Source organism: Austrofundulus limnaeus, unplaced genomic scaffold (assembly GCF_001266775.1).
Source record: "Austrofundulus limnaeus strain Quisiro unplaced genomic scaffold, Austrofundulus_limnaeus-1.0 Scaffold51, whole genome shotgun sequence".
Lineage (NCBI taxonomy): Eukaryota > Metazoa > Chordata > Actinopteri > Cyprinodontiformes > Rivulidae > Austrofundulus > Austrofundulus limnaeus.
In genome coordinates this window covers 295779-307280 of record NW_013952453.1, presented here as the reverse complement: position 1 = coordinate 307280, position 11502 = coordinate 295779, and the positions used below count along the sequence as shown (strand labels likewise).

General features: G+C 40.2%; 1 protein-coding gene across 5 annotated transcripts in view; it reads left to right on the top strand.

The window, feature by feature from the left end:
- Nucleotides 1–11502, top strand: part of agap1 (ArfGAP with GTPase domain, ankyrin repeat and PH domain 1) — a 117496-nt gene that overhangs the window by 41098 nt on the left and 64896 nt on the right. For 3 of the 5 annotated variants that reach the window (XM_014008549.1, XM_014008547.1, XM_014008546.1), the window contains exons 3-7: nucleotides 230–317; nucleotides 4883–4897; nucleotides 7669–7754; nucleotides 8103–8244; nucleotides 9916–10050. In XM_014008549.1, the coding sequence (XP_013864003.1) occupies nucleotides 230–317; nucleotides 4883–4897; nucleotides 7669–7754; nucleotides 8103–8244; nucleotides 9916–10050 (466 nt within the window). The remainder of the gene's footprint in view (nucleotides 1–229; nucleotides 318–4882; nucleotides 4898–7668; nucleotides 7755–8102; nucleotides 8245–9915; nucleotides 10051–11502) is intronic. The other 2 variants (XM_014008550.1, XM_014008548.1) reach the window with 1 other exon arrangement.

Sequence of the window (11502 nt, the reverse complement as noted above, 5' to 3'; positions counted from 1 at the left end):
AATGTTGCAACTAATCATGGATCCCTTTAAAGTGGCTCACCAGACTTAATTTTTTCCCCTCTCAGTTCAAAGAAAGTCAAATAGTTTGGTGTAAAAAATTAAAATCTAAAAGTTTAACAATGTTCTGAGTAGAAGCAGGTGATGATGTCATCTTCTGATGTGACTCTGRTATTAAAACTAATGTATAATCAGTCCATTCTGTTAAATATGAGTTCTGTTTTCCCCTCAGGGCATTGTGGGTAATCTGGCCAGTGGTAAGTCGGCTCTGGTCCACCGGTACCTGACAGGAACATATGTCCAGGAGGAGTCTCCTGAAGGTGAGAAAATCCYTGAACCCTCTGTAAATCCATGATCTGGTTCTGAACCCATTTGACAGGTTTACGTGATCCARATTTACCTCACAGCTCCCGTTGTTTGCATTAAATCAGGTTCACAAACAGATTGATAAAGAAGTATGAAGTATTTTTGTCTTCAAATCTCCTAACTGAAACATCACAGTGTTTCTTCAGTCTTTGTTTTAAACTTTTAAATGTTACTTTTAACAGAAACCAACAGGACTTTTTAACAATTTAGCATCTTTCAAACGAAGTCTGACCCAGAATAATAAATCAAACCATCCAGAACCATCTGCATCCCAACCAAAAACCCATCTTGCTCCTGAATGCTTAAATWTTTATTAAGTCCTTTGAATAAACCTGAAGCTGAGTTTCCTCCTGTTGCCTGAAGGAACCAACATGTTCTYCATCTATTATTAAAGACTGAACAGAACCACAGAGACCCGCTTTACTGAACCGCCCAAGAATTCAGGCTATTTTCTGGATCCTGCATCAGTTTTTATAGGAGAAAGACTGAATCTGGTTCGGCTTTTAAAAAGTGGTGAATTGATGAAATATAGTTTTTAAATCAAATGTTAAAATGTAAAGACYTGTAAAGACAGGCTCAGAAACCAGTTCAGGAACTGGACCACAGAGGAGCAGGTCATGACGGGAACTGGTTCAGGTACCAGTTCACAGACAAGTTTAAGGGCCAGTACAAGTACTAGCTCACTGTTCAGTAAGCTACAGGGACCACAGGTCAGTTCAGGGACCTCAAGTCAGTTCAGGGACCACAGGTCAGTTCAGGGACAAGACCACAGAACTCAGATCAGTTCAAAAGCTGTTGAGGTTTCATCGTTCGGTTTTTATTTTATYGATTTATCTATTGTCGCGGTGCTGTTTATAAGTGCTTGTGTAACCGTGGGCGGACAGTTTGTTCGGACATCTGCTCGACTTCGTCTCCCTCACCTCTCTCCAGGAAGCGTTTGCAAGTTCTGCCTTTCCTGAGRAGGACGTTTTCAAAAATAACGCTTTTCCTCTGTCGATCAATCGAAGAGCTAATCCACGGGCAGCATTCTGCTGACGTCAAAATCGTAAGCGTGCTGTACTCGCTCCTACCTGGAACCATCGTAGAGGAGGTACAAACTGCGCGGCTGAGTGTGGTTCTGTGTGGGTGGAACCTGAAGACGCATTCGGCCAAACCGAGCAGAACCGCAACAAGTACGCAGGTGGAGAAGGGCTGGGACTGGGAGTGTCGCCCAGTGAYGTAGCTCCAATTGCTTCCTGCCAYGTAAATGCAAAGAATTGTGGGAATTGTCTCTTAAATGAAAACAGAAGGACAGTCAGCTGGATCGGTKGTTCCCAACCTTTTTAGACTTGTGTACCCCATGAGCCATTTAGTCATAGTACCCCCTCAGTCAAATGTCATGACGATTCTCCAAAACTATAATGTACAACAACTGATTATTAAATGAAAATAATTTATTTACCAGTAATCCCTTTAACTTGAACATTGAATTATCAGGCATTTTATTATTTTAAACTCAAATTAAACATAAAGATAAAAATGTTGTCTTGAAAATGAATAAGTAATTAAATGAATAAACCAGGTAAAGGCAGGTACAGGAAGCAGCAGTGTCCAGAATATCTCAGAAACTCGCACAARTTAGCAAATTCCGTGAGATTTCGCATTTTATACTAGATTCTATTTTGTTTAGTCAATTCTGCGATTCTTTCTGCATTTTTTGCATTGTGAAAATCACAGGGCCCTACAAATCTCAGTAATATTTTTATACATTTTTTACACACCATGGAAATTTTTCCATGTACCCCCTGTAATATGCTTGCGCACCACTAGGGGTACACGTACCCCTGGTTGGGAATCACTGAGCTAGAGTATATAGCTTCTGAGAACATATGGTTATCGGAGGGAGCGCTGTTCAGTTACAATGGTTGTACTGACTGCTTTGTAATTATGTATTATATGTAATTATGTAATTAATGCTTTGTATTGACTTGAGATGGCGTTCTCCCTCYGCTGGTAAAGATAATGATGATCAATACTTGATGAAACAACTAAAGTAGCGTTACAGAATTTTTAAAGTTAGACAGCGCAAATCTGCACACAGTTCAAAAAGTTTAGTAAAAACCCTACAGCTGGAGACTAGTGCCCACTGTTGGCTTCGAACTGTGAAAGGCCCAATATATTAGATCCGAAGCCGATGTGCGGTCACGTTGTTGTCTGACATGCGGTCCCTGAGACGCACTCTGCCGAGCTCCTAGGAAACCTCTGCTGTATATGTCACTACATGGGGTTCCTTCATGTTGGGGTCTACACTCTGGAAAAAACAAAACTCTGATATCTACCGTTATTTGTCCCCAAATATGTCCCGGTTAAAGCACAATGATTCCATGAGTTTTTGATTATCTTTATAAATGTCTGCTTCCAGGTACGACAGTCGCATTCTGGAAGCAAGTAGTTGAAGCAGAATGCATCCTCTGGGCACTTTGAGCATAAGCAAACACGCCCACAGAGTTCTGACAAATCACACAGTAATTTCTTATGTGGAGGTGGGTGAAATGTTCTGCCAAAGGGTTGTGACCAGAAGGAGAGGAAGATTTGAAACTGAAAACATTATAACAGGATTTTTGGCACGCCACTGGGACGATGAGAGACGGTTTCAGCAGTTCGGACAGRGCAAACTGGGCACTTAACTCAGACATGGACCAGATCTTCAGACTAGGGTCACATGATCAAATCCTGTTGGCTTCAGGTACTGAGACCTCAACAACAGAACCACTCCTCTCCCTTCAATCCAATGACTTGGTTCCTTTCAGGGACACCGATTGAACAGAAAAACTGAATTTCTGACTTCACTGTGGATACAAACCAAGCGGGGGGGAAGCAGCACATTCCTCAGGACTAAAAATACGGCTCCGCCTGGATTCCCAGGGCCGCTGATTGAGAACTGGTGGCTCACAAACGGCGCCACCAGACCACAAACCAGAACTATTCTGAGYCTGCAGGACGGAGCACAGGCCTTAATGAGCAGAGAGAAGCTGCTGAACTGTTAAAAACCAGAACCAAACCTGCAGGTTCTTTTTTCTCAGGAGTTTTCTGTTCTCTAYGACGAGTTCAGGGACCGTCGGACACATGGACCACAGCTCAGTATGTGAGAGAAAGATGAAAAGAAAATGTTTCATCAGCAACAGATGGGATCCATTAGGAGACAGAGGAGTTCTGGTTGGGAAATCACCCACTGCATCGTGGTTTGGGTCCAAACGTCATTCAGAGGTTCTGTTGTTCCAAACAAGAAAACTTTGCAGCAACGTTTTGTATTTCGAAAAGTCTCTCCAGTTGGGTTTTAAAGATTTGTCTGGAGTTTCTTGGTCCATTTTGRTAGATTTCTCTTCTGTGTGAGGAAAACCCCACATCATGACTCCTCCACTCCTGTGTTCCACAGCTTTAAACCCTGAAGTTAAAACTTCTCTGAGAGAAACATTCAAACTCTGAGAAGATTTGTTGCTTTGCAAAAAATAAAAATCCTGAGAAGTTCAGATTTATTGTTGCTGAGCACAAGTGTGGATGAATCATGGGCTGTGTTCRAATTCAGTGTCTGGGTCCTTAGAAGGACCCGGCCTACCTGGTCTAGGTGGGYCACAAGTGGYTGCAAACGTGCAGAAACATTTAGGAACCTTTCTATGTAAACTTTGTATCTGGTTCTTTGCCTAACAAAGATATAAACATTTAGTGTTTCCTCAAATAAATTTAAATTATATCAGCAAATATCAGTAAATTGAATTTAACAACAAAATATTTACAAACTGATACTATTTCTCTGTGTCCAGTGTCAGTTGATCATATTTTAGATTGTTGCATCTCATTATACAGTATATTTATTTAAAAATGATGCAAAGATACATTTCAAAAGCTAAATTTAAAATCCATGGTCTTTCTTTCTTCAGTCTTTAACTTCTAGGTTTATTCCTGTTTTTACCATAATTTCCTGGTAAACCCCATGAAAAAGTTCCAACTTTTAAAATGGCCAGAATTTTGCCACCGCAGCTGCCACACAGTTTGTTTCAGATTTTTCATTTTTAACAACCAGGATGATTAAAATAATTTTGTTCTTCAGCTTTAGGTTTATTGACTTGTTTATTTCTGAACTAACCCTTTTATGTCTTATTGTATTTGATGTTTCAAGATATCAGGCCAGGCAACATTAAAACTAACACAGCTTCAGGTTTTTATTAGTTTTTTTTTATTTTTTTAAATATCAGTTCTGGCAGAAATAAAAGCCTTCATAATGAGACGCTTCTCTCCGGTCAGCTGTGAGGTAAAACTGAGATCTGAAACCTTGTCTCCTGAGCTTACTGTCAGATTTATTCTCAAACAAGGAGACCTTCCACAACTCTAAGAGAAGAAGTAGACCGGTCCAGGCTGGTTCTGATGACATCCTCTCCTTCTTTCTTACTGCTGCATGAGTTTGAACTTTGGCTGCATCTTTTATCTTGTTTTGCTTTGTGTTTCCTCTGCTCCTGCTTTCTGGGCTGCTTCTATAAACTAGCTGACGTGGATGCAGGTAAAACCCCCGAAGCCTCGAATCCATCAATCCTTCTGTTAATCCATGACATAGATCCATCTAACTGTAGTTCATTGCACCTATAGATCCATCTAACTGTAGTTCATTGCACCTATAGATCTATCTAACTATAGATCATTGCACCTATAGATCTATCTAAAGATCATCACATTATAGATCATTAAAGTCATAGATCTATTTATCACCGCATAGATGCATCTAACTGTAGTTCATTGATCCTATAGATCTATTTAACTGTAGTTCATTGATCCTATAGATCTATTTAACTGTAGTTCATTGATCCTATAGATCTATCTAACTGTAGTTCATTGCATCTATAGATCTATCTAACTATAGATCAATGCATCTATAGATCCATCTAACTATAGATCATTTCGCCTATAGATCTATCTAACTATAGATCATTGCACCTATAGATCCATGTAAAGATCATTACACTTGTAGATCAATAAACTCATAGATCTATCTATCAACCCTGTAGATCCATCCTTCTAGGCATCTTTAAGTCTTAGCTCTGGACTTATTTCTTTAGACAAGGTTTTAATACCATGTAGTATAGTGGCATTTTTTTTCCTTATTTTTTATTGTTATTTTTGTGTTTCCTTTTTCTTGTGATATGATTTTTACTGTAAAGTGCTTTGGTCACATTAGTTGGTTGTTAAGCTCTATATAAATCAATAACTCAATCAATCCATAGACCATTGGGCCTATAGATCCGTCTGTAGATCATTGAAGACCCAAAGAGGGGTCTGTTTACAGAGACCAGCTCAGGTTCAGAGCTGCAGCTACTCTCCATCACATAATCCCTCTGATTTGAGATTAATAATCTGTTATACAAAAGAGAAAATGATCAGTTCGGTAGTTTTAGTGTATTTTAGAACCTGAACTTTATTCTGAGCTCTTAAACACCCTGACTCAACTTCATTGACTGCTCTGTTTCTCCTGGAAATGTTTCTACAATAAAACAGGATGATAAAGACCATTAAAAGTGTTTTTAAATATTTAAATTAAACCTTTTGCTGAAGAATCATATTACAGGTTAATGTTGAGGAGCGCTTATGGTCATCATCATCACCATCATTAGAGCTCAGAGCTGAGGAACAAAAGAACTGACTCCCTCTTACAATGATGGTTTCATGAAGGCCACCAGGACAACTCTTAAAAGGTTCTGGTTGAACACATAGACCCAAATCCAGCCATATTTCAGCTACATCATCAGAACAAATCCATACTTTACCTCCTGTTYCTGCTCAGATGCTTTATTCTTTCTGTGATGTTCTGAACGTTTTTCCAAATGTTTTGAATTTTCAATCAGTAATTTAAATGCAATTTTTGATTTAAAAAATGTTTCACTGTTCAGAACGTTGTATATTATCTATTTAATATAAAAAAAATGTAGAGCTGCCCCTAATCATTATTTTAAAAGTCGACTAATCTGTTGCTTATTTTTTCGATTAATCGATTAGTCACTGTTATTTCTGTCACAACATCCATCTGTATGTTTCCTGTGTGCGCAGCTCCTGTTGCAGCTCCAAYACACATCTCATCTCACCTGCTCACACCTGAGAATGTCAGCCTGTTATCAGTCTCTCTACCTTAACATAAGTTCCCATAGCTAAGTAAAATAATGACCCATAAAACCTAAGCTTAATAGCTTAATCATATGTATTTCTAACATTAATGTGTTATCATAAAAAAATTAATACAAACTAAACTGCAAGAAGTCTTTTAAACAAATGGCTAATGTACAAATAACTCAAAATAGCGGCCTGTCCTCCAGCATGAGCAGTCCAAAAGTTCAAATAAGACGAGACAGGACAGCACTTGATGCTTTAGCTAACATTAGCTAAATTGATAGCTCCGCTTCCAACAAACACTGTTTTGTGTTGTAAGCTAACTGARYTTATAGACAGTTGGCTACAGCATGAAGTGATCAGTCACTGAAAATAAGAACTATGAAGCATCAACCTGAAGAAAAAGCTAACTTTCTGAAATGTACTCATCTGCAGAGGACTTAATCTCAGCTTCAGCATGTTGGCATCTCAGGTCCTCATGTTTTCACTGCCGCTGTGCTGCCATGGAATGACTGAGTCTCTGAGTAAAATGAAGCCAACTTTTGAAAGTTTGTCTTTTTTTGTTTGTTTTTGCCTCTTTAATTTGATCATCTTTCCATTTTGCCATATTTCATTGCAGACACAAATGAACTGTGACTATTTTTTATAATCAACGGTATTGATTATTTTGAATAATCTGTGCAGCACTACAACTACGATGTTCTGGCTTCATTTTTGTGAAGATCATTATTACATCAGGTTTAAATTTGATCCGTTTCAGTCAAAAAGTAAAGATTTCGCTTCACTTCCTGTTTCTCATCGACCTTCAGACCTCCACAATATCATCCCTGCAGACGCTCGCCCTGACTTGTCCACGCTTTTCAGAGATCAGCTGGGTCTATTTTTAACTCCGCAGACTTCCTGTTGCTCCTCAGGAAGAGCCGTGTGTTCCCACAGACAGAGACAGGCGGGTGTTTGTGAGGAGCCGCCGAGTTTCAGTTTTTAGTCGTAGTTTAACAAATCTGACATCAGAGAAAAATTACCAGAAGAATCAGGAAAAAAACACTTTGTGTCTGTTTCCTTCATCCCATCACCTGCGTCGCCTTTTTAACTCCACCCCCTCCAGTTTGTTCAACCTATAAGCTCCACCCACCCTGTAGCATCAGCTGATCTGATGGTTGTGTTGGTGTCCTGCAGGTGGACGCTTCAAGAAAGAGATTGTGGTGGATGGTCAGAGTCAGCTGCTGCTCATCAGAGATGAAGGAGGACCCCCGGAGCATCAGGTAGGTCCTTTAAAACCCCAGACCCAGAACGAAATGGCCTGGTTCAGACTTGAACACAGGAAAACCTGGACGTCTGCATCAAAGCTTTGTTTGACTACAAGAACCAACAGGCAGGAAGTGGGTCAGGTCAGACATTTAACTGATGAATAATTCATGCTCTGGTGATTTTCTTTTTCCAACACATTCTGATTTAAAGCTAAAGTTTATTTTTGTTTTTATAAAGAACAGGTCCGTTTTAGCTGAGCTTCTTTTCTGTTCATGTTTGACCTCAGTATTTGCCAAACTCTGAGATGACAGTCTGGTTTGGGTTTGGATGGTTTTTAAGGTTTTGTTCTGGACTTTGTGCAGTTTGCTCTGTGGGTGGAYGCCGTCATCTTCGTCTTCAGTTTGGAGGATGAGAAGAGCTTTCAGGCGGTCTATCACTACTTCAACCGGTTGGCCAGCTTCAGGAACACCTCGGACCTGCCGCTGGTTCTGGTCGGGACTCAAGGTCTGACACAAACACACCAAGCATCACTGTACTCTGACATCAAGGGGCTTAAACTTGTACTTTCTGCACTTCAGTGGCTTTTGTGTCAAAATGAGCTCCAGTTGTTTGGCTGAAGCTCTGTTGCCACCTGCTGGTTTGGTTCTGTCATTACAGCTGGAACATTGTTAGTTTTGTTGTTGTTACTCTGAGATGCTTCAGTTCTGTTAGAACTTCTGTTAGAACTTCTGATCCAGTCTTCAGTTCTGTTTTCCTTCCAGTGATCCGGCTCTTCCTGTAATCTGTTATAGTGGTTCTGGATCAACAGTTCTCAACAGTTTAGCTGCTTTTTCTTTCAGTTTTGATCTGTAACTGTGAATTTATCTCAGCTTGACGTCTGGCCTGTTCACTAAAAACTGTTATCTGTAGAAATGAGGACCAGACCAAGACTTTGGATCAAGATCTTAGACCACTTTCAACCTGGAGATCTGCAGTTTTTCTGCATATTTAAATACATGAAACTGGTGCAGACCTGATCCATATCTGTCGGGTTTTATGAGGCTCTGTTAGGGGCTCCAGCATTTGTTTGTGGGGTCTTATAGTCCTGGTATGAAGAAAGACCACTTCCTTCAGTTCTTAAACCWGACTTCTTCTTTACCAGGTTCTGAAATGAYTCAACTTCATGTAAACAAAAACTCACARCTTTCACCATGCTGTTATTTATTAAACAAAAACAAGACGTTTCTGCCGTCATCTTTTATTTTGAAAGGACCAAAAAGTGGAAAATATGGTCACAGTGGAAGTTCAAAGAGTGTTTATGTTTAAAATGCACATTCCTATCAAACATAGTGGTAGAGAGCTGATGATTTGGGAAGACCAAAGGATTCTGGAGCTGTGGGTCACAAAGTCTGGGTCAGGACTCCACTGTGGGTCACTAACAYCAAACTGTTGGTTCTGAAAGGATCGTCAGAACAATAAATCCTCCTGTTCTTTAATTGTRAAAGATAAAAGCTTTTGTCACAAATGATAATAGGTGGAAAAATCTGACCAAATCACTATTTATTTATTTGTATTTTTAACCAAGGTTAGTTCAGTTTAACTCAGGATGTTTGGGCTCACGATTCTTTATCTGGATATTTTAGTCTGACAGTTGAAGTTTGGACTAATCTGGATCCAACAGAACAATGATACCAAACACAATAGCTGATCTACAATCAAACATGCCAAAAAGAAGATAAAAAAATCAAGGTTCTGAAACAGTCCAGAACCTGAATCTGACTGAAACCCTGTGGTGGGACCTTCAGGGAGCTGAGCAGAAACCTCAATGAACTGAAGCAGCGATGGAAAGAAAAGTTTATGGGTCCATGTGAAAGACTGAAACAGAACCACTGAGGGTTCTGGATGAGTTTTTGTTTAAAARATAACAACTCCGTGGAGTCTGTTGTGTAATTTTGTTAACTTCAGGTCAGATAAAGAACTGATCAATGCTTTTTGWTTCTGAAACCCTGGACCTGAAGGGGACTGGACCTGGACTGACTGAAACAGGAACCAGCAGAGGGTGCTGGAGTCCCTCTAATGGGTTTTATGTTGGCGTTTTCTATAAATCTGATGCGTCTGAATTATTGTCCACTCTGTGTTGACAGGAAGTTGTTATAAATGTAAGAGTTTTCTGAAGTACTTCCTGTTTCCTGTCAGACGCCATCAGCTCCACCAACCCGAGGGTGATCGACGACAGCTGGGCCAGAAAACTTTCCAACGACCTGAAACGCTGCACCTACTACGAAACCTGCGCCACCTACGGCCTGAACGTGGAGCGGGTCTTCCAGGACGGTAAGAGTCCAACAAAGAACCGGACCTCTGGGAAGGTCAACCCCACCCCACAACCYCCCATCAGCCAGAACCATTCACCGCTCTTAATCACTCGTCAATTAGGAGTGAAATGGAGCTGCKCGGATATTTAGCTCCAACAGAACCGCAATTAAGTTTTTATCATAGCGGGGAGGGGGARGGGTTCTGTTCCCGACGGGTTTAATAAAAGAATAAAACGTTAGAAGAGGGGAGGGGGTGACCGCAGTCATCAGTGTCCTGATTGACCCGGACACACAAGAAACCAGGCTGCAGGTCCTGCTGCCGCATGGGGATTAAAGTCTTGGTCCAGTTCTGTCTAAAACTGCTCCAGAACACCTGGTTAATAGTTCTCCACTGGTAAATCATGTTTCTTTACATATTACATGTTTAGTATTTAAAGATAAACAAGGTGCTTTTTTCTATTAAAGTGTAAAGATCCTTTTCTAAAGAAAACAGTTTGTCACTCTTGAGATGAAACATGTCTGCTATGCTGTCAATGTGTGCAGGGAGACTTTTTTTTATTGAGCGCGCTCAATATGCTACTGAAGGAAATTTTGTGACTTAACTGAATTTTTTATCCTGTCTTATATTTTACACTTTGTGCAGCCATATAGTTTAAACAGAGGAACAGAGTCGGTGTGTCTTCACTGTGTTCCTTTTGTCTGTAAACACAGTTGGTTACATTTTAATGTCTGATGTAAAGGGTACCACCTCCAGGGGTGTGATCAGGTTTAAGATGTAAATGTTACTTTAAGAGGTTAATTCATCATTAACTAGTAGGCAGTCTCTTCTAGGGCTGGGCGATTAATCAGATTTTGATCTTGATTACGATTTGGGTTTTCARCGATCATAAAACCATAATGATCAAGGTTCACAGTTTACGTAGGGATGTATTATTATTATTATTTTAAAATTTTATTTAACTTTTATTTAACCAGTCAAAACATTAAGAAGAACTTCTTATTTACAATGTCAGCCTGGCGACATTATTTCCGTGATGCGAAAAACGTGGACAGAATCCAGTGTAAAACACAGAATGTCACAGAATTAGCTTATTTGAGTGAGTTTCTGWGGTATTTTAACTGCTGCTGCTCCTGTAGCCTACCTGCCCTTACCTGGTAACAGGCACGCAGGGTGAGCTCTGAGCTCAGAAAAAATAAGCTGCGTCTGCTACTCGCGCGGCGAACAACAAACTCACTAAATGCAACGTCCTCCAAAAATATGAAGCTAGGGTAAAGTTTAGGACAGAACAAAACACCAGCGGTTCTTTATTTATCTGTAAAAGAACTTTTCTGCAAGTTTTCAGCACATGACGGGCTGGATGCTGTGAAGACCACTTCCTCTCTGAGTCACAGAGAAAGGAGCAGGAGAGAGAAACCTGCTGCAAACTCCTGAACGCTCAGAAGTGAGGTGGGAATCCGGGTTGTACAGTTG